This window comes from Terrapene carolina, unplaced genomic scaffold (assembly GCF_002925995.2).
Source record: "Terrapene carolina triunguis isolate 2854851 unplaced genomic scaffold, T_m_triunguis-2.0 Scaffold68, whole genome shotgun sequence".
In the NCBI taxonomy this organism is placed as follows: domain Eukaryota; kingdom Metazoa; phylum Chordata; order Testudines; family Emydidae; genus Terrapene; species Terrapene triunguis.
In genome coordinates, this window is record NW_020664419.1 from 51,079,062 (window position 1) to 51,103,177 (window position 24,116).

The 24,116-nt window shown below is 39.5% G+C and overlaps 1 protein-coding gene across 1 annotated transcript in view; it reads left to right on the top strand.

Moving 5' to 3' along the window:
• Positions 1 to 1,386: 1,386 nt before the first annotated feature.
• Positions 1,387 to 24,116, top strand: part of ARID2 (AT-rich interaction domain 2) — a 149,907-nt gene continuing 127,177 nt past the window's right edge. Inside the window, exons 1-3 of the mRNA XM_026648766.1 lie at positions 1,387 to 1,882; positions 2,043 to 2,136; positions 3,266 to 3,363. Of these exons, the coding sequence (XP_026504551.1) occupies positions 1,791 to 1,882; positions 2,043 to 2,136; positions 3,266 to 3,363 (284 nt within the window). The 5' untranslated portion in view covers positions 1,387 to 1,790. The remainder of the gene's footprint in view (positions 1,883 to 2,042; positions 2,137 to 3,265; positions 3,364 to 24,116) is intronic.

Below are 24,116 nucleotides of genomic sequence, written 5' to 3' on the forward strand. Positions count from 1 at the left end.
TTACTGACTTTAATGAGGAATTCTGTTTAAAAACTGCTGAATATGGCCTTGGATTTCAGTTTATTGTCTGTGAGAGAGAAATGCTCCTCCAGAGTCTTATAAAGTGGAACAAGTGCTCACCTCAAGTTCTATTTACTCTATGAGAAGGACAAGTGCCCACCTGGATTATCACTTACTGGTCTGTAAATGAGGGATGAGTTTTAGGGAGGACTCACCTGGGATCCCATTTACTGTATGATCCTATTCCCCCTCTCACCCACCCCCACTTACTTTAATGGGAGCAGGATGGTGGCCTGGCTGAAAAACTATAAAAGCATTCACTTGGGTTCCTACATACTGTATGAAGGACAAGAGCTTACCTGAAGTCTCATTTATTGTATGCCAGGGGACACGTGGTGGCCTAGATGCTTGGCCTCATTATAAGAGAGGTCCTGTTCAATATATATGAGGGACAAGTTTCCCTCCTTATGAATTGTATGAGGACCAATATTAGAGAGAAGCATACAGTTGGAAATCCCATTAACTGCTCACAGGCATATATGTGACTTTGTCTGGGGTGTAGTATTAATAAAATTATTTAATTACAAAGAATATCACTTCTTAACCAGAAAGAAAATATTTACCTAGCAAGACAATTCACTCCCTAGTGACATACCTGCCTAAGGTATCACTCATTTAAGGGATCAGACTTCCTCATTGGGAAGATTTTACAATATTTAACCTCTTAAAGGAGTTTGGGGGCCTTTGAATGAAGTATGTAAAATCCCCCTTATCATTCAAAATGCCTTAGAGTGAGACACCCAAAAGTTTGTTTTTAAGGCAAAATCCTCCCGTGTCCCCTTCATTTTGTTAACTCAGTATATTTGATTTAGGCCAATTTAATACAGAGATTTAAAATCAAACTTTCCTGTTTCCTTGTTTCTCCCTCGAATAAGTCACTGGAATGATTCGTCCCTTTAAAGCCTGGGAAGAAGGGCACATTTCCCCTACCCCTAACCCTGGAACAACCGGTAGTAGCCGTTTTTTCCCTTCCCTCTTCTCCTTCTCCCTTTTCTCTTTCCGCCTGGCTTTGTGTGAAGTTTGCGGCACATTGCAGAGGAGCCCTTAGTGGCGAGAGGAGCCTATTGTTCCCCGCCAGGAACTGCTTGCTGGGGCTGTGCTGGCTTTTGCCTTTCGAGCTGCCTTTTGCAGTACCTGGGCCGGCCTCTGGGGTTCGCTGTGTTGCGCTCTCGCCCAGGCAGCCGCACGGCGGCCTCAGATCTTTTTGTCTGAGAGAGAAGAGAAGTGAATCCCGCTGCCGCCGCCGCCGCCGCTGCTGCTGTAGCTGTACAGTGTGTGTGTGTGTGAGAGAGAGGGAGAGGGAGATTGCATGGAGCCGCGTCTGTAACACACACACACTGTCAATACCTCACTCCAGCTCCCCCCGCCCCACCACAACACTAACCCAATTCATTGTGTGATCCAGCAGCACCATGTTGAGTCTCATGTGCAGGCTGGATCGGTTGGGTTTGTGGTGCTGAGACAGGCAGCGGCAGGAATTACTGAGAGGTGCCCCTCTCCCTCCCTGTGTGTCTCTGCCTGTGTGTTGTGTGAAGACGGGACTCGCAATTACCACGCTCTCGGGGGCTCCCTTATTCCTTTTAAACTTTTTTTTTTAAACAAGCCCCTCTCCATGGCTGATCCCCGGCCGAGCACGGGCACCTGGGTCTCGTAAAGACAAGGAGGAGCCGGGGATTGTTGTTGTTTTTTTAATTGGATTTTTTTTAAGAAAACCTTTTTTAATACAAAAAATGGCAAATTCGACGGGTAAAACCCAACCAGACCAGCGGAGAAAGGGACTCGCTTTCCTGGACGAGCTGCGGCAGTTTCACCACAGCAGAGGGTGAGGAAAATGGGGAGCTGGAAGGGGAGGGGGGGAGGCTTTTAAACCGGCCAGATCCAACTTCCAGCCCCTTCCCTGAAGGACACGGCAGCCCCTATGAGGGGAGAAAAGGGGGCAGAGTTGACAAGTTGTGTTGTTTTGTGTGTATCGCCTTTGGCAGGTCTCCTTTTAAGAAGATCCCTGTGGTGGGTGGGAAGGAGCTGGATCTTCACGCTCTCTACACCAGAGTCACCACTTTAGGCGGATTTGGGAAGGTGAGTGGAAGTTTTAATTTGGGTTTCCCTCCCAGTAACCTCTTCCCAAAAGTCTCCTCTGACCCTCGGGGGCAGAGAGGGGAGGTGGGGTGGCCGGGAAGCGTCCCATTGAAAGCCGGTAAGGGAAGGTGGGGGGTGGAAGAAGGAAGGAAGCAGGCAGGCAGGTTGGTGGCTTGGCCTTGTTGGTAGAGAGATGAAGGGGGATCGTTGGGGGTGCAGCGTACACACTGCTTGTGTCTCCCTTTCCTCCTCCACAGCCCCCTTTTTCCTTCCCCTCGTTCCTGGGAGAAGGAGAGAGAGCAGAGTGTGTAGGTGTGCGTGTGAGTTTGTTTCTCTCGCTTGCGATTGCTGCTTTCTGTGTGTTTCACACAGGCAGAGACGGAGAGGAGCGTCTGAGTGCAGTTTTAGTGCAACTCAAAATTAGCGGGCATGTTTAACATCGATAATCGGCACGGAGCATGGGCTAGGAAATGATCCTCGCAGCCGGGGGGGACCAGGCGCTGCCCTCGGAGCCCTTCCCGGAGAGAAATAACAAAAGGGGCACCCAAGACGGTGTGTAATCAAATAGCCATCTTTAGGCTTCAAGGCTAGGGACAGAAATGTAGGCCTCAAAAGAAAGGCCTCTCTGTGTCTATGGATCTGTCTTGGGGGGACTCACCGGGACGGCTCCCCCGCTCCCCTGAACCCCGGACACCAGTGGGCGCCCCCTCCAAGACTTTCGTGAATCATTTTAAACTTCTTTGGGTTTTTAACGGACCGCGTTAGGATTTAAAAGGGGGCGACAGAGGGACTCCCGATTGGTTATTGTCCAGGCAGTAAAAACAAAACAAACAACCCCAAAACAATATAAACTCTCCGTTTCCCCCAGAATAACCAAATACATTAAATAAAATGTAAAATACTGGCGAGGAGCTGGATTATACCTGAGGGGAGACCACCAGGGACTGTCAATGAGAAATATAGCCCTATATCCCATATAGATATAGATATATATATATATAGATCTTTCTCTATATAGTTTTCATATATTTATTTGTTTCATGGCAGCCCGTATTCCTTGTAATGTTCACTATCGACGATATGTATGTGTGTGTGTTGTGTATCTCTGTCTGTATGTTGTTTTTGACAGGTATCTGAGAAGAATCAGTGGGGAGAAATTGTAGAGGAGTTTAACTTTCCCAGAAGTTGTTCTAACGCTGCCTTCGCTTTAAAACAGTATTACTTGCGGTAAGTGCTGATAAGGACTCTTTCAATAGTATTATTGAGCATGGGATAGCATTTTATTTTCAATGTGTGTAAATTTAAAAGCAACCCCACCCACCAAAAATACTCTAAAATAAAGCACTTCCTAATCGATTATTGAACTGGTTCACTGGTCAGCTGAAAGTAACTCTATGTTGTGATTGTTTATATTTGTAATCTGTTTTGTTATTGTTTATATTTGTATTTTACATCTGCCAGCCTTAAACCTATCAGGTAAACTTAAGTACGTAAACAATAGTCAGAGGCATTTTTATTGATTATTTTAAATTGACAGTACAGTAAAACTGATACCAGCAACCAAATTAGTATATTAGTTATTGAAACTTTGTTTCATTTCAGCGCAATAAAATGTCTTTATTGGTAGACTTGGTTACCTGTTTATGAAGTTAGACTCAGGTTTAAAAATACATGTTTTGTGGAAAGATGGTTTGCTTCTCAACAATATATAAATACACAATTATCAGCTGTTTGTAGTATACAATATTTTCAGTTGATTTTTATAATCTAGAGTTGTCAAATAGAATATTTTAATTTTTTTCAGTTTCTTAAAAATATCCTGCAATTTTTTTTCAGTGATCTTATTAAATTCCTTAAAGTAATGCTAAGGGTTATTTTTCTGACCTTTATGAACCTTATAGTGCATCTTCTAGTTTGGTGCATGTGCTACTGTTCAGTTACTAAATGGTCTTTTATTAATGTTAATTATAACTTTTATCAACTGTAATCTGCATAAAAATATTCTTATATATATTCTAAAAGTGTTTGCCATATGTTTAAGGAGCCAACATTTATGTTTTTAAATTATATACACTATATTTTATAGTAATTTTCCAATTTTTTTAATGACAAAATAGATACAGGCTGTGCTTTTTGTATGTGATATATCCTTTGTGTGTTGTTTTAATTGTTGATTTTTGTTTTCTCACAATGCACACAAGTTATATCTGTCTCAGGTTTAGCATTCTGAATTAGAAAATGCAGTAATTGCACAGGTGCACTTTCTATTGGCTGTCCTAGATTGACTTCCAGCTTGAAGCTGTAGAGTTCACAGCACTGTGTAGAGCAGTTATTGAGTTACAATGAAGTCTGGAAAACCTTAGTCAGATATCTGTAGCTACTGGATTTGTTTTGTGATGGCATGTTATTTCTTTAAAATCCCCACCAATTGAAGAAATAAACTTTTCTAACACTATGTACTATATTAATGGCTACTAGTTGGCCTAGGAACAAGTTGGGAATCTCATTTTTGGGTGTCTTCCATCTATTTTTGTTTGTTTATTTTATTAATATGCAGCATTGGGAGAATATTGCTAAAGATGTGCTGAATGACAGGAATTGGTTTTTGCTTTTTTGAGTTTTCCTAATGGACTATGAGATCTCAGACTCCTGAAAAATGTACTAAAGTTGTAATATGATTGTTGTCTGACCCTTCCCTTCTTTCATGTCCATATTTTCAAATCAATAAATGTCAGAATACTCAAGCTTGTTGCGGTAATAGGTTGTATACTCTTTGGGACAGTTACTGTGCCGCCGTCTGTGTTTTGAAAGTGTCTTGCGCCCTGTGGTCATTAGCACAATCCAAATAATAAGTCATTTAAAATATATAATGTGCCATTTTTTATTTAAAAATACATTGGATTCTTAGTAGACCAAATCACTAAAAGTTTGTATGTTGTTACTGTAGTAGTATTGACAGGGTATTAAAAATACCCATTTTTTCTAAAAGATTTACATAAGCAGTCATAACAGCTTTAAAAGAACTGTAATTGATTTTATTTTAGTGAAAAGAATTTTTAAAAAAAATTGTTAAAATGAAAAATCTTTTAAAACAGTTTACGTTTTTCATGGATTTCCATCTTTTAGATAGTATATTTCAAGAACAGTCTATCAATTATTTTTTCATTATTTTTGCTATTCTTGTTTTGCTCATTGTTGGTAATTCCATTGGAAGATTAAGTGTTTTCTTAACTAACTTATTTTCCCTCCACTCTGTGCTCATTGGTTTGTTATTGCAAGGTTGTAGCGGGGGTACTGACTTTTTTTTTCTTTGTTCAGGCTTTTTTTTGGGGGGGGGAGATGAGGAGAAGGAAGAAAGACACCAACACAAATCTTAATATGACTTAATATTCCTTAAAGGGGCCTTATTTTCATGAATTGCTGGACATCTACCTTCTGAATATCAGACCCTTGTGAGGGGGTTCAGTTTAGGTACACAAAATCATTAGTTACTTTTCAAAATCTTGGCCCACAAATTTTAAGGACTTTTGCAAACTGAACTGGTCAAAATTTGGGCCTACCAACCTTAGAAGTTTTTCCCAGTATGTAACATTGGGCCCGGATCCTGTAAAGAGACCTGCACAGGCAGCTGTTTATAGGAGCCCTGTTGAACTCTATGGCACTCATTGATGTTCACTGTTTGTGCCACCTGAGACACATTGCGCATACACCAAGAAGAAGAATCACGTGGATATCTTAGCAGATTTGGAGCCTTGGTAGTTTGTGATGGTAGGAAGTTATATCTTTCTGTGAAGCATCTGGCATTGCACATTGTTTGAGATAAGATCTCAAACTAGGTGGACCATTAGCCTGTTTTGCTATATCATCTCTTAGGATTGTGTCATTTTGATTTAAAATTAATGCTTAAATAGCTAGTTAACTATTTGTATGACACACTGGTGATCCATTTGTCTTCATCAAATTGAATGCCTTGTCAAAGATATACCACACTCTTTTTCAGGTAGTGAGGGTTGTTGTTGTTTTTAAACTGTAACTATTTTTTCATGTTGACTGTTGTGGAATTTTGCCAGATGAGTGTAAGAGTGTGTTTTAGCCTTCATTAAAAACATAAATTTAAAACTGGATACGCTCCTGATCCCATGATGAACAATTCAAATAAGCTACAATTTTTTTTCTCCAAAAATTATGTGTGAGAGACTGCCTTAATCACACTAACTGTTTGACTACATTTGCTTTGAGCTGTCTGACAGGTACAGCAATTCATGCGCTATGATTCTGTAGTGAGCAGTCAAAAGCCACAGTGCCAATAATCACTGATGGACTTTATTTGTTAATATAGTAGTGTAAGTCTCTACAATAGCAGTTAGTGTAATTCCCTTGGATCTTAGTGCAAATTAGATGTTTCATGTCAACTGAGATGAATTAGTAAAACATTTTCCAGATACTTCTGTGTGGGTACTTTACAATGTTAATGGAAACATTTTAATATGGGGCAGTACATGTAAATGGTGGTCAAAAGCATGTTTTTACATTTCTTGTCAGCTATGCCTTGGTAAACATGTTGGCAAAAGAGAAGTTTAACAAAAAAACAGAAGTTTATTTCATGTAATGGTTGGCTAGGCCACCAGTCATACAAACAGTTGCCCTGATGTGGCCCTTCCATCCATGTGGAATCCTGTTAGTGGAACTTCATGTGGGCATAAACCTACAGGGATGTATCTATTTGTAGGTTCTGTGCCTGTAGTTGTATATGGGGAGCAGGTGGTAGGAGGGAAGAGAATTTAAAACCAAAGATGCAACTGGAATATGGGTGGCTGAATTAAAAATAACTGTTACAGAGACATGAATTCTTTCTTTTAATATATTTGTGGTGGTTAGAGAAGTTAGGCTAAAGATTGTTGTTTCCTTTAGATATCAGGTAGAATAGTTTAAATTTCAGTCATGTAAGTAATTTTTAAAAAATTGTGAAGCTGGTTTGTAAGTGAACTCATGCTAAAGATAAGGGCAGCAAAAAGCTGAATGAGTTAATGTTAGGGGCATAGGAGAATAAGAAGGGTTTTAATAAATATCGGGGGGGGGGGAAGTAGTAGCAAAGGGAAAATAGGTCAGTTAATACATGAGGAAAGGGATCAAATTAATTATTAAAAAAGACCATCATACTGAACCACTTAAACAAATTTTATCTTTAATGAGAAAAATAAACAAGTTTGGACAATTAAGAACTGAGGAAAACCTTTTATAAATATAGCTATTGATGAAGAGTAGGTAGAATACTTGAAGAAAAATCTGAACAGTTTTATAAATCCGCTGAATTTTGAGGTAATACAAGATTGGAGAAAAGCAAATATAGTTCTGATTTTCAAAAAAGGTGAATCATCCTAGCAATTAGACCCTCAGAAAAAAATCTAACCTCTATCCCTCATAAAAGAATGGAACAAATATTGAGAAATTTCCCCTCTTAATATAATGGAACCATGCACAATAAGTAGCCTGGATTTATAAAAAACAGATTTTTGCCAAACTATGTTGATTTTCCTTCTTTTTTTTAAAAATGTTCAAAATTAGGGGTTAATCCTGCAACTGGACCTGTACAGGCATCAATGGTTTCTGCATGGATGCAAAGATTCATCTGCCTACTGGATCTGGTTGTAGGGTCAGGGGCCGGGGCCATAGTGGATGATGAAAAAGTTTTATAGCTGAATTTATTTAAATTTGAGTAAAACATCTGAAATATTGTCTCTCAAAATCTCACTCTCAGATTATTTAAAAATATAGCCAATCTTGTGGATTAAAAACTGATTGAAGAACCATAAACAAAAAACGATAAATAGCAAAGAATGGGGGACATGCGTAGTGAGGAACTGCCGAGATCTTTTGGGTCCAGTTTAAGGCCTCAATCCTGTAAAGAGATCCACTGGTGCAAATACATAGTCACATAGACTCAGTTCCATTACAGCTTCAAGACCATAATTATTGTCTTCATTAATGATCTTTAAGAGAAAGTGAACAGCATACTAATGAAATTAGCAGATGATGCTAAACTGGAGAAAGTTGCAAATACCAGTGAGGACAGAGAAATAAAAGAAATAGACCTAGAGAGATTAGAGACATTGGCAGCAAATAACAAAATGAGATTTAGTTTTGAAAATTCAAGCTAAACATCTGGGGGGCAATAATCCAAAAATAGGTATTCGGTGTGAGGGAATAACCTGGAAAGCAGTAATGCTGAAAAAGAGATGGGAGTGATAGTGAACAGCAAATGAGATATCAGGGGCCCGATCATCCTGTCAGTTGCTTGTGCATACAGCTCCCATTGATGTTAATGGGAGTTCTACATGCTACTGACAGAATGATCAGGCCCCAGTTTGCAATGTGCTATGGCAGCAGAAAAGGCCAACATAATTTTAGGCTGCATACACAGAGGCATCATGTCACAAAACAGTGGGGTAATGGTCTCTCTTCTATGACACTAGTATGACTACATCAGGAATATTGTTTTTACTTTCAGCACCTCATTACCAGGTGGGACAAATAGGAGTTAAGCACTGGAATAAATTGCGTATGGAGGTTGTGGAATCTCCATCATGAGGGATTTTTAAGAGGGGGTTGGACAAACACCTGTAAGGGGTGATCTAGATAATACTTAGTTCTGCCTTGAGTGCAGGGGACTGGACTAGATGACCTCTCGAGGTCCCTTTCAGTTCTATGATTCTATGTTTAGAAGACTTTCGGGATTGATTTAAAAGGAAAGACTGAGATAAATATGTATTGCTTGACTAAGCAAGGACTATAGTGGCCATGATGATATCCATCCTACAGACATTTAACAGGTTTTAACACTTAGAAAGGGGTGGAATTATTTAGAGTAGTGTAAGGGGCTGTAATAAGAAGTAATGGGATTAAATTAAGAAATGATACATTTAAGCTAAATAGCAGGCTAAACTTTTAAAGTAAGATCTACTATATTGTGGAATAGTCTGCCAAGGAAAATGGTGGAAACCCTATTGCATGGGTCATTTAAAAATAAACTGTTTGGAACAAGGAAGAAAAACAGCATGGATGTGGAGATGGAGTAGATGATGTTATAGGTGTTGTCCATCCTTGAATAATACTGTAAGGGAGACTGTCATTTACTACAGGTTTTACTAGAACACTCTGTGCTTCACCTTAAAAAGCTGTATCACTTAAATTTTATCACAGACCCTGAAATGATTGCAAGAGTAGAGATCACATATGGCTGTTAATTGTTAGTGTTGTTGTTTTTTTTAATTCTTTCTTAAGGGAAAATAATTTATAGTTTGTGTTTCCATCAAGCAGTTGAGGCCTTGGTTTGAAGGCTTAGGGAAATATTTTAAATACTTGATGGAGAATTTTGTTTTAGTTATAGTAGTACTGTTGGTGCCTTTACAGTCAAGGCTAAACTTGATTTTTTGAGATTAAATATCTTGGTCATTTCAAATCTCAGGGTGTCTCTTGGTAAGAGTTATTTATTTAGATGGATTCTGTTTCCTCACCAACTGTACTGGCAATCTGCTTAAAAGTTAATATAGCCTCAAAGTTGTAAAACTTGCACTTGGGGGTTTTTTGGGAGGCAGCAGCAAATGAGGGAGTTAGTGGCAGCATGGCTATGTTAAAGTTGTTCTGACTGAAAACTCAACAAAAAGTCCCTGAAGCAAGTGTGAAGAAACAGGGCCTCTATGCAGATGGCCCTGGCCTCCATCGGATCCCTGAGATCTTCAGTGAAGGGGCAAACTCCTCTCTGCTGCTGAACAAGCTGGTGAAAACTCTGTGAAGTGAACTTTGTGGTAATTTTTTTTTCTCCTGGTTCCTTCCTGTGGGCTTTTCTGTTGGAGGTAATGATCTGGATTCTCTGCTGCTAAACTTATAAATATTCATTTATTTATATATTTATGTTTGGCAAGGCACTATACTTCAGTGTTAACACATAGTTCTGAATTTCTTTGTAAGTACTTTAAATATATATTTAAACTGACAGTTACGTGCAGTGACTAGTAATTTACAAAAATATAACCTTTTGGTAACAGCTTTACTTATTGTGATTACACTAAGACCTGTTCAGTCTTCTGCTAACTGGTGAAAGGTTATGGGGGCCGTTTTATGATGTTAAATTGAGTTTATATTTTCAGACATAAAAATAGCTATGGTAACCATTTAAGTTTCAAATATAGGATAAACAGAATGCTTGGTAGTGCAAGACTCCTGGCTTGTCCCCTAGTGAAGTGGAATAAGGCGGTGGGCAGGGAGACAAGAGGTTCAGAGTTCTTTTCCCTTCATCACCTGGTAGGTTTAAATTCTTTGCAATTAACACACTTTAATGAGTAATATCGTTTGCCCTCCTTTGCCAGTGAGATGCCTGAGGGCACGTCTACACTGCAAAATTAAGTCGACCTAAGTTACATCGACATGCAGCCACCACAGTAATTAAATCACTTTTGCATGTCCACACTAGGCTCTTTGTGTCGGCAGTGTGCATCCTCAGCAGGAGCGTTTGCACCAGTTTAACTGTCAGTGTGGGGCATTGTGGGACGGCTTCTGAAAGGCAGCAACAGTCGATGTAAGCAACGCAGTGTGTACACTGACACAATGTCGACTTAACTACGTTGACCTAAGCACTAGGCCTCTCGCGGAAGTGGAGTTATTAAGTGGGTGTAGTGAGTGGGCTACATTGGTGGGAGGTACATTTAAGTGTAGACGCTTACAGAGTTAGGTCAACGTAAGCTGCCTTACGTCAACCTAACTCTGTAGTGTAGACCAGGCCTAAGACACACAGAAGTTAAGCCAGTTACATTGAGAGCATATATCAGAGCTGAGAATGGAACCCAGGTATCTTATGTGTAAGACCCTTATCTTATCCGATAAACTTCTTCCAGTCTCTGAGCCTTAGTTAAGCTATCTATAAAATGGGCTATTAATGCTTACCACCTTTGAAATCAATAGCTGAAAAGGCACCATATTAGTGCAAAATAGTAGTATTTGCCACGTTTTGCAGATGGGAAAATTGAGACACCGAAAAGCTAAATCAGTAACTTAGATTGTAAGCTCTTTGGGGCAGGGATTGTCTTTTTACTATGTGTCTGTACAGTGGAGCTCTGGTCTTCGATTGTTCCTTGGAGTTACTTCAGTACAAATAATAATTTTGGAGGGCACACCTGGAGTACAGTGAATTGGGCGTGGGCCAGGAAGCCAACCAAAAGACCTGGCTTCTAGTCCTGAGTGTGACATTTATTTGGTATGCAACCTTAAGCAAGTCCCTTGACATCAATGTTTACCCATCTGTAAAATGGGATTGTGAACTCTTTGGGGCAGAGACGGTTTGTCTTCTTATTTCTGTCACGTGCCTAGCATGCTTTTGGGTATTTGAAAATAAATACTAAGAAATTAGAACTATTAGAAAAGAGAAATCTGTTTCCAAACTGTTTATATGTGCCCTGCCATGTGGAGAAGCAAAGAGCATGGCATAGATGAGAGGGAGTACATATTCCCTAAGAAGGGAATATGTAAATTGGAATACACTCAGAGAGAAGGAATAGAAGGGATTGGATATTTGGTACAAATATTTCTGAAAGAGAGAAGTTGACTTTTAAAAAGAAAAGAAAATAGCGAGAAGCTACTTAGAATAGTGGTGGATCTTTGGACTCTGCTTGAGGGTTTAGTGGGCTAAACATCCAGTTTCAAATATAGTTTCCCGGGAGCAAAAGGTTGAAGTCTAAACTGAGTTGGATTAGATTTTCAACCTCAAGATAGTTAAATCGAGGTTGCTACAATTCCATAATGCTGTCTGTATATAGGCCCCAATTCTGCAATGTATTGATGCCGGTGCCTAACTTTAAAAATGTGAGTAGTGGAATTGAAGTTAATGTGTAAAGTGTTTTGGTGTATATAGAAGTTGCAGTATATATTGAGCTTTATAAGGACATGGTGTATGGGGTGTCTGTTCTGTTGGGTCATTTCCCAAGAAAGTGAGTTAGCTGAATGATGATTACCTTAATTCCGGTATAAATTTAGTTTAATGGTGATTAAGATGTTAAGAAGGTGTAAAATTGTAAGCTCTGATATATATATATATATATATATATATATATATATATATATATTCATATCATGTAGCCAAATAAAAATTAAGAGTTATACTTTTGTCAGTACACAGTTGACTTGGTCAACTGGTGGTTTTGATCAAGAATTGCAGAGGTTAGGTAGTGTCCGCAAACAGTTCCACTTTATGAAATTCACATGTGCAGTTTGTAATTTTTGGCAAGATAGCAGGACTTTGAAGCTCTGGAGTTTGAAGTGCTTTCTCCTGAGGATTTTTCTTTTCCCTACCCCATTTTTTTACTTCTTGAAGACCTAAGAAATTTAAATTTAAAATAACCTATATTCATATAATGCTACGTTTGCACAGTAAAGACATGAAAAGTCAGGATTGACCTAATTTAAGGCTGAATGTGCAACCTTATCTCTGCCCCTAGAGCATATGTTTTATGATCATGGCCTTGTATACTCTGTGGCACAATGGGACTAAATTCCACAGCAACATTAATCTCTTGTATCTCCCACCCTTACATAAACATGCAATTATGGCTCATAGTTAAAAATACTAATTGACATGAGATTCATTTACTATTTTCAACGGTGATTATTTTTGAGTATGGATTTTTCTTCTTTATGCTCTCTACGTATCCTAGCTCCACTTCTCAGGCTTCCATCATGTTGCCCATTTGGTCAGACTCAGAAACTTTTTTCCTCTGCATTTGTGCCAGGAAATGGGGGAGCTCATAACCAGTTTCAGCAGCTCCTCAAACTGGCTCCCTAGGTCTTTACTGCTGTACTATTTTCCAAGTTGACTAGCTCAGCTCACCAGGCGGTGCTTCTGATTTTTCCCCTCATCCTCTTCTGGCTCCCTGGGTGAAAGTTGGATTCCAGCTTTAGTTCAATGACACTGCCGCCCCCCCGGGCTGTCTGTCTCCATGGAACAATTCAAGGAGCATTAATTCCCACTTGTGGGAAAGACTGGAGGTAAAGGAAGCTGCAGGGCAGGGAGACAGAGAACCAAATGTGAGGTGCCTGGCTGCAACAAAATAGAAAATCCGTTATACAAGGCACTGGTGAGACCTCATCTGGAATACTGTGTGCAGTTCTGGTCTCCCATGTTTAAGAAGGATGAATTCAAACTGGAACAGGTTCAGAGAAGGGCTACTAGGATGATCCGAGGAATGGAAAACCTGTCTTATGAAAGGAGACTCAAAGAGTTTGGCTTGTTTAGCCTAACCAAAAGAAGGCTGAGAGGAGATATGATTGCTCTCTATAAATATATCGGAGGAATAAGTACCAGGGAGGGAGAGGAATTATTTAAGCTCAGTACCAATGTGGACACAAGAACAAATGGATATAAACTGGCTATCAGGAAGTTTAGACTTGAAATTAGACGAAGGTTTCTAACCATCAGAGGAATGATGTTCTGGAACAGTCTTCCAGGGGAGTAGTGGGGGCAAAAGACATATCTGGCTTCAAGACTAAGCTTGATAAGTTTATGGAGGGGATGGTATAATGGGATAGCCTAATTTTAGCAATTAATTCGTCTTTGACTACTAGCGGTAAATATGCCCAATGGCTTGTGATGGGATGTTAGATGGGGTGGGATCTGAGTTACTACAGAGAATTCTTTCCTGGGTGTCTGGCTGGTGAGTCTTGCCCACATGCTCAGGGTTTAGCTGATCACCATATTTGGGGTTGGGAAGAAATTTTCCTCCAGGGCAGATTGGCAGAAGTCCTGAGGGGTTTTCACCTTCCTCTGCACCGTGGGTCATGGGTCACTTGCTGGAAGATTCTCTGCACCTTGAAGTCTTTAAACCATGATTTGAGGACTTCAATGGCTCAGACACAGGTTTGTTACAGGAGTGGGTGGGTGAGATTCTGTGGCCTGCATTGTGCAGGCGGTCAGATTAGACGATCATAATGGTCCCTTCTGACCTTAAAGTCTATGATTCTATGATTAACAAAAATGTTGAATTCCATAGTGTCTGGGAAAAATTCCACAGCTGTGGAATTGCAGAATCCATAAGACCAAACTGAGATGAATGGGGCAGTTCATGTGTCTTAGAGCTGTTATTTCAGGGTCTTTGCAGACCTAGGCAGGCATTGCAGCATTGGTTTACACCTGATTCATGTTTCCAAGGTTATCTCTGCAGCCACAAGGGCTAGAAATATAATATTTTAAAATTGAAAACGGTGCTTCTGGAGCAGAATTGTGTATAAAAGATGAATTCCACAGCAAATTCTGATGGCGGATTTGTGGAATAAACGGCACTGATTACGATACAATTTTGAAGACAGTTTTTTGAATAATACAGTGTAAAATCATATAATTTTCTTCAATCTTAGGCAAACTAGTTGCATATTTTGTACTATGTGCTACTCTATGTGTGCCATGAAAGTCACTTAGTTGAATAGTATGCAGTAAATTGTAGTTAAACACACTGTTGATAAATACAGTGCCATAGAGTAGTAGTAAAAATGTGCTGAACTCCAAAATTAAATTACAACACTAACTGTATCAATGACTGCATCACTATCGGTAGTGCTTCATTATTACGCCTCATGGTCAATACACTGTTATTGCTTAATACAGCTAAACACTTAGAAACTTGAATACATTTTTATGTGATCTTATAAAAAACTCATTTTCAGTTTACTTGTATTCAGCTAGTTGGAAATATATTGAGAATTTTCTGATCAAGAATGTACAGATGTACATTTGTGTGCAACTCACACAAAAATACACTACTACAATTCTATTTGTCTGAGATACCTCTAGTGAGATAAATGATTGTTCAGAAATATATTGGTCTCCAATGGGAAGCAAAAATATCCTGTTGGTAGTATAGTACATTGATGCTTTTATAGGTGTTGATTTGCAGTAGGATATGTATGATATATGTGGAAGTGTGTTTGGATCTGCATAGGCAGCCTGCTGTACCTACTTGGAATTCCATTGAAATCAATGGGACTCCTCCACATAGGGAAAGTGGTCTCTTTGTACTGAACAGATTGCAGGATCTGGGCCATAATTATTAAAATACAGCTTTAGAGAAAAGATGGTCTAAAAAATGGAAATCAGGAAAGATCTACTGAACACATATGACAATTAAAATTAGTGTAAACTGAACACCCACAACTTCCATTGCCTCCAGTGGGACTTTGTAGATAAGTAAGGGCTGCAGGCTCAAAGCACATTAGAAGTAATTTTCTCAAGGATAGGACTTGTATTTGGCACAATGACATCAATTTAAGACAGTTTAGTGTCTGATCTAGCTAGCGTTGGGGAGGAGGGGTGGAAGGAATCTACTGAAAACTGTGAAAGACAAGGTGATGGGGGGGGGGGGGAAGTATATAAAATATAGTTTGGCTTTCAAAATCAACTTAAACTTCATGTTTCTTGTTCAGTATGGAAAAGATTTTTACACTGACTGACCCACACAGCTTGACAGTTCAAAATTTAAAATAAAAAACCCCTAGTAAAAATAGAATTCACTTAATAATTGGTACAAAGTAGCTGCTTGGTTTAGTTCTTACAGTTAAGTTTTCAAGATTCTATCAACAGGACTTTTTGTTTTACCTTTACTGTCATCCTTAATTTCATCAGAATATTATAATGCTCAATATTGCTGATTTTCAGTGGCCACAATAAATACAGACATTTAAAACCTTTTTTTAATGTTGATGAGGGGAGTAGTCGTGGACATAATTTGAGAAAAGTAGGGAGAATGTGAATATGAATGTATATTATACAAAATATAGAAAGCATCTTGATTGCTTAAGGTATTTGAAATAGTATGTGGAACTTTTCAGCTCTAGATCACAGAACTGAATTCTGGTCAGGATGCTGGGTCACTAGCAAATTAACATTGCCATTATCTTATAAATGTTGGGTGGCCTGTGGACTTGATTGAGTTCCACCTTCTTATCCCTACAGGACCATTCTTCCAGAACAAAATTCAGACATGCTTGTGCAAGACTTCCCAGAGTTCTCTTGCATCTCTGCGTGTGTTATGAATGTTCTGTGAATAGAGGAATTCATTTCCAGTTTCGTCAATTGAACTTTTGTGAATGTTTTTCATGACCATTAAATTTGCCATTTTCATTCACATATTTTTTTTAAAGTGGAGATGTCATCTGTATAATTACTGTTATTTTATCACTATTTCTACAGTATTGTAATTGTATACCATGATTTACAGGCGAATAAATAATGTCCCTGCCCTGAAGAATTTACAATCCAAGTGTCTGATCGTCCAAAACCTTTTTCATGGGAGTCATTGTCCGAGTGAGGAAGTCAACGGGACTACTCACCTAAGTAAGGGTGTACTGGACTGGACTCTAAATTAGGACATAACATGATGACGATGAAAACAAATATTGGAAAGTATAGGGCTAAGGAAGGACACAGTATTGCAATAAGATTTTACATTTGCTTTGGTCAGTAATGTCATCTTGAGGGGTTTTTTTGTTTTGTTTTCTAATGATACTGTTACTGTGAGAAAAATTAGTAAATTTATTTCATGCACATCTAGCTGTCATAAAATTTGCATACATATTTTGTATGTAAATTATTTATGTATAGAGTACGTGATGGGATGATATGGCATGAAAGTTTTGTCACTATTTCTTGTATCTCTCCTACATCTGAAGCCAGATTTCACTGTTATCATGAGTCCAACTGTACAGAGCGCAACGAGAGACAAAATAAAACACCTGTAAAAACGATCTGCTAGCTTTCTATACATAAAAATGTGAAGACTTAAAAGTACGTTATCTTGGGACCTTATACCACTGGAACAAAGTGCTGTGTTATAGTACTTCTGTTTCCAGCTCTGATGGTTCATGAGATATCTGATGATAATCCTGTTCTAGTGTGGGACTGTTTATTGCTTGTCCTTGTCCTCAGACCAGTGTAATTTTGGGGCTGGAACTTTCACATATTGGAGGGAGTAGGAAATCTTCCTGTAACAAATTGATTTGAAAAGGTGGCTGCTGTTTGAAGCTGCTTAGAGGTTTGGAAAGTAAGTAGTCCTGACAAAGATGGATAGTGAGCAGGGGGCAGGTGAGGCAGTCAAAGGTGTATGAAAAATGCAATTTACCACATGACTCTGCAGTTTCTACTGTATCATATAGATATAATATCATTAGAAGAACATTGTTTTTGTTTCTGCAATAATTTGAATTATTGTTTGCAGTGAAGATTTAATGGCTTCCAGGTGTTGTGGGCAAAATCTCATGTAATATTATGCTAACTGGGGCTATTATGCTTATCACCACTCTGTTTTCTCTTCTGTCAGAACAACACTGATAGCTCCAGAGAGTAAAAGTAATAAATGTTATTTGAAAAGGGGTATTTCCCTCCTTTCGCGTGCCCAATATACGTCAACCCCTGGGTGTAGAGGATGTCAGAGAAAAGACATAAGTTGTGCTCTTTCACCCCTATATGTATAAAAATGGTTGCTATTACCTGACAAAGCAGCTTGCTGTGTCCTTTTCATGCAGCCATGCTGTCCTTCCTTGAGGGGCTGCTGTGCTGCTGGCTTTTCCCCCTGATAATAACAGATTCTGATTTTGCATTGCACCAGGATAGGCTAACATGGAATCCTGTACTTGTGCAGAGTTTCATTGATTTCACTGGGTGCATGGTATTGAGTTAGCAGATACCAGTGCAGAATTGGAACTATTAGTAGGAGAGATGGGGCTTCCAGAGCAGGGGAAAAAGGGAATCTGGGCCTGGGAATCTCAAAATCTCTCTCAATCCTAAAAATGATTAATAATTTTTTTTTAAAGCAAAAGATTGGTAATTTATTCATGCATTTTGACACTCAATTTTCTAAAAAGTAAGATTTTTTGTTCCAGTTTCCCTTTCGAGTCTATGGAGGGCATTATGGACATCTGGGGGAATCTCATTATAGATAAACAAGAAGAGGAGTGCAGTTAGGGACATGCCCCACCTGTATTTAGGCAGGTATATATTCTTCATTTTGCTTTTAGGATAGTGACCAAAGACTTGTCCCTCAGGTAGCTTTCATGGCTGAAAGGGTGAAAAGCAAAATTAAAAGCATATTCAGAAAGGAAGAACACTTTTTTCAGCTGAGATTTGAAATGATTTGGACAATTGGTGAGGAAGCAGTGTAATAGGATTATTATTCAGATGACGGAGACTCGCACAGTGAGCTTCTGGTAGGGGGCTGGAGTGTGCAAGTACTAAAGGAATGGAGGGAGTGAGAAGGCTATGGAGAGTTTTAAAGTGGATCCTGAAATGAATGAATGTCAGTGAAGGTATGAGAGTGCTGTGTGTGTGTGTACACAAGAAAGCAGGCCAGAGGCGTTCTGCCTTGAATTTGAAAGGCCGTAGGAGAAGGAGCTGCACTAGTAAAAGCAAAACCAGATAATGTACATGTGCATCTGTGTATAATTTAAAAAGTGCAATTAAGAGGGGTAGTGTACACAGGCAATATATGGGAGGCAATGATAGGCAGATAAACTCACATAGGTGTTATAGGAGGCAAAGGGAGAGTTCAGAATCAAATAGGTGGTCAGCGTGGAGCGAGTGTAGAAGAGACACAGTTATGCCTGAGTATTTTTCTCTTGACCATAAGAAGTACTTTTGTGTTCATGTCATTTAGCGAAACAAAATTGTGACAAATCCACAAGTATATTTGGTAAGACAGGCAGTGAGAGTGAATAGGAAGGAGCCATTAATGATTCCAAAGAAATGTACATTTGCATATCAGCAGCTTAAAAGGGATAATTAAAGTTAAATGTAGAGAAAATATTAGAGAGGAAGAAAATAGTTATAAAAAGGAAGAGAATTGAGAATTGGATTTTGTGGGACTTCATAGAGAGGGAGGAGAAAGATTCTTTAGTATAGATGTGGGGCTGTTGCCAGAGAGCACAGTTTGATAGGTATTTAAAAATAAACACACTATTAAACGCTAAGTGTTGAGTTCATGATATTTTTGCATCTCCTGCAGTGGGTGCTGAAACACCTAAAATAGATTGGGGTAATTTTCAAGTCCCCCGGTGGTCTTGTGGGCTGTAGGAGGCAGTACTTCATTTTTTAATATTTGATGTATTGTTACCTTATGAATACAATTATGTTTATATTAATTTGAATGCATTTTTAAATCTATGAAAAGAATGCAAGACTTAAAAAAACTAATGGAAGCTTTAGGAACCTTAGTTAAATTTTTGTTGGTGCTAATCAGTTCAGAGATCACAACTGTGGTGTCTGGCAATAATTCAGGTCCTGATACAGAAGGCAAGGAACATTTACCCTCAGAGAAAGGAAATCCCATGGAAGTATGTCTTAGCAAGATCATGTCAATGAGCAACAACGCTTAGTTGCTGAATGGTGGTTGACGTTGCTTTTGTTTTTATTCTTTACATCAGATCCTCCATTTCATCTTGCTCTTCACTGTTATTCAGAACATCTTTTCTGTTGCCAGCGGTGTGTGTTGTTGTGGACAGTAATTGTGAAGAACAAGATAAGATGTAGACTCTGGTATAAAGAAAGGTGATGGGGGGGAGGGAGGGGGAGAGAAGAGGAATACATTTAATCAGGTATGCAAAAGGAGATCGTCTGAAGGACTCATTATCCCTCTGAACTCTGTACCCCAAAAAAGTGGTTTAGAAGAGTTGAAGAATGAACAGAATACTAAGACAGAGGGCTCCTTTGGAACAGGTTGTTAATTCTCAACCTCTAGTACATGTACCAGTACTGGTGCTTCAGAATTTTTAAACTGGTTCTTAGATATCCAACCAACCTCATTTTATTTTATTTTCCTTTTTCTGGAACCTCTGCAAACCTCTTCTTGTCTTAATAGATATGAGAATCCAGCCTCTGTACTGAGTCCCAATGTGTTGCCACTGCTACGCCTATTCAACTGTTAGTTCTTGTAACTCATAGTGGAGTTTGGCCATAAGGAAGAGAAAGGAGGGAGGAAGTTGTTGATTGGTGGAAGAAGTCTGTCTGGTGAACTGGTATAGTTCAGAAAAGGTTGGGAACTGCTACTTGAGAACTGTTTTCCATTTTTATGATAAAATATGAGTTTATTAACTTATAGAAAATGTACCAGTATTCACATACAGGAATACTTTATAGTAAGTACAGGTTAATCCCCACCATCTCTATTTTTTTAGTAAGAATACCTGATTGTTAGAATAGGGAACAACTATTACAGTTTGATAGAGGTGGTGATTGTTTCTGTATGTTATACTTTTTCCTCTGAACCTGTAAGTTAACAAATTAGCTATGTTCTACTAATCTTTAGTTATAAAGGACGAAGGTGGATTGTTAGTGTGGACATTTAGTTTGCAGTAGTCCAGCAAGTACCGTATATACTCGTTCATAAGGTGAATTTTTTTAGTAAAAAAGAGAAGCACCAGAGAAGGGGGTCGGCTTATGAATGGGTATAGACAGGGAGAGGTGGGACACAGCCCCTCCCCCCAACAGAGGGAGCAAGGCGAGGCAGCACAGCCAGCAGAGCCAGAAGGGAAGAGGCGGGGCCAGAGTCTCTCCGCTTCTGGCCACGCTGCTCTCCCCCCAGCCTCCGAAGCAGCTGCAGTTCTGGGGCTGGCAGGCTGCAGCCGTGCCGGTCAGCTCTGCCCCCCAGAGCAGGCTGTGGCTGCGCCACCCGGCCCACCGGAGCACGCTGCGGCCGTGCCACCCGGCCCAGCCGCCTGGCCCAGCCCGCTGGAACATGCTGCGGCTGTGCTGCCCGGCCTGCCGAAGCAGCTCCAGCCAGGCCAGAGACATCCTCCCTAGATAAGGTGGGAAGGGATGGGATGGGGAGAGTGTGGGGGTCCCGGGCTAAGGGTGGGGTCATGTGGGGGATGGTCACAGGGGTTACTCCCCTGACCCCCAGCTTCTCCCCCTCCCCCCCCCCCCAAAAATTTCCCCACCAGTTGCTGTCCCGGCCCATCAAGGTAAGCAGCTGGCGCACTGGGACACTTTGTTTACTTAGGTTTACCTCCGTGCCTGCAGACGCTCGAGGCAAACAAACCATCTCGGCCCACCAGCAGCTTATCCTGATGGCCCGAGAGCCAAAGTTTGCTGACCCCTGAATTATAGGGTCGGCTTATGAACAGGTTATAAAAAAATTCAATTTTTACTTATCCATCTGGGGGGGGGGGGTCGGCTTATAAACGAACCAGCTTATGATCGAGTATATATGGTATATAATATCAGAGACCCAAGTATTACTTGATTTAGTTACTGCTTCACCACCAGTGATATTTTAAACTGATATTTATTAGTAATGTAAGAATTTAATTCAGGGATAGTTACGCCAGTGTTCCAAAGTCTTCATTTTTTTTAAAAGATACATTTGCAAACATGCACTTCACTATCTTTTCCCATATGGAAGCAGTTTCTAAAGTAAAGAATGGGAAATAAAATGTTTCATTTATTTTGTTAAAGTATTTTGGATGTTTAGATCATAACTTGCAGGCACTTCCTGTTTACAAGATCATTACTACAGCCAGGGGTAAACAGGCTAATGCTAAAGGTGAAGGTGTTTATTAACCTAAAATACACTACCAAAGAATATATTGCCAAATTTTAACAGGAACTATCCTCAAGTGTTGTTTGTTTTCAAATAGTCTTTCCCTAACATATCCCAAATGGTGTCCCTAGCCTCTGTTTGCCAGAAGCTGGGAATGAGCGACAGGGGATGGATCACTTGATGGTTACCTGTTCTGTTCATTCCCTCTGAGGCACCGGCCACTGTCGGAAGACAGGATACTGGGCTAGATGGACCTTTGGTCTGACCCAGTAGGGCCGTTCTTATGTTCTTAAACCTGTTCCACTGATCCCCTTGCTTGTACTTGCTATTTAGGTATATTTAGTGTACCTCCAGAACACGTAATTTATATTTGTTTTTCAGTTTTCCCCAGTGGTACCTTGGTGAACTGAGTCTTTGCTGCTAGTACAAAAGTAGGCAAGAACTCCCATAAGTTCAGAGTTTTGAGTACTGAAGCACACAAACTGGAGGAGCATGCTGACTTTATGGTTTTTGAGAATTATAAAAGAAACAGACTGTTGAAAAGCAATTGGTCCATTTTAGACTTTATCTTGCAGACAATAATCTGAAATATAAACAGAAAGCCATTTCACCTACAGTTAGAAGAGTGGATCAGCAGCAGCCTCCTGTGGGTCATTGGTGAGCAGATGGAATTTGTGTCCTTCCACAGAGACAAATGTATGGGCCACCTTCCGTAGTCCCAGCAGTTTTACTGCTCCCTGTGGCTCCATGAAAAAGAAGGCAGAAATACTCAACAAGCAGTCATTGCAATGTTAATGACTGTGATGTCTGGTGCATGTTGTGTTCTAAAATAGAAAAGCAGGAGAGAGGTTCAATTTTTTTATGCTAATTTTTGAATATCAATAAGGCCCTCAATAGTTCATCCCTTATTGGTCCGTTTAAAGACTGGTGGCAAATTACCTTTTCTCGCAAGCACTTGAATATCCCTGTTTCACATAGTTTTTTGAATCTCATGTATTCTCTGTGAATGATCCTGCAAGGTACTGAGTTTCCATTGTCTATAGAAGAATCAGTTTGTGGTAAGCTAAAGCTACATGCTACATATATGATTTGATCAAAATGTCCTTGTGTCACAATTCATGTTTAAATAGAAAACATATGTTCTCTGAAATGGAATTGATTCTGCTAAAGCAACACTGAACATATAATAGTTATTCTGTATCTCATTACAACCTCAGATGTATTGTGCTGAACTCAAGGCTTACTTTTTTATTGTATGGTGGAAAACAGAACTAACCAAAATATGTAAATGCTGTACATTTATGGAAAGTAAGAATTAAAATATTCTTAAGATATACAGTGTGTTTAAATAAGTTTAGCAATTGGTAGAGAACCATCTTTGCTAATGTGAATACTGTAATGAGACATATTGTAGCTTACAGACAATGACCAAATTTAGCCTATTAATAGAATTTTACAATAACATAAGTTTATCTTTGCTTCTTACTGCGTAGTTGTTTGTAAAATAGCTTGGAGTGAAAGTATTCTGATAGGCTATTAAACTATTTTAAAAGGGTGAATTATTTGCTATGAATTGTTTCAGAGTTGAAAATTCTTTATTTAAATCAAGAATAATTCCTTTATGTGCCCCAAAAATATAGGAGCACTTAATTTATAATTAAAAAGGTAGTTTGTAGAATTAGTAAAAATTAGAAAGTTTTAAAAAAAATTGTGTAGGTTTGTGGACAGGAGAGAAGATGTGCCACCTTTAACCTTTATACAAATTGATATCGTAGGGGGAGACTAGTAGATACTCCTAGATTTAGGTTGATTATCTCTTTCCATTATAAAAGATTATTGCAGCTTTTTTGAGTTCTAACACCTCCATTATTGGCAGCAGGCCTTTGAAATTTGGCAGGGACAAAGCCCTGTGGCTAGAGAAGTGCCTTTTGTTTGTCCCATGAAATTCCATTTGCGTTTGGCTGAACTATAAATTGTTGAAAACTGCCATTTCCTTCTCTTGCTTGCATTCTTCAGGTAAATTTGGCATACCAAAATAACTGAACACAAACATTTTAATCTAAGGCAGGGCCCACACCCTCTTTGAAGTAGCATCATCATCATGGAATGCCTGGGAGCTGCGGAAGCCTCCTTTGGCTCCACCTCCGATAATACCTCTCAGACCATCCCACAGTGTTGTCCCAGGATCCCATCTCCCCTCTGAGGGTAACACATAGGGCTGAGGGGAGAGGATATATCCACTGCATTTGGGAGGTCTGATTGCAGCATGTGTAGACGTAACTGCAGTAGCTTTGATCTAGCTTGTGTTTAAAAAAAAAAAAAGTCATGAGGCTGTGGCAACACGGGCAGTGGCTGCTCAAGTATGAACCCAGGGTCCTGGGCGGACAGGGCTAGTCTGTGCACCTGCCTATGCTG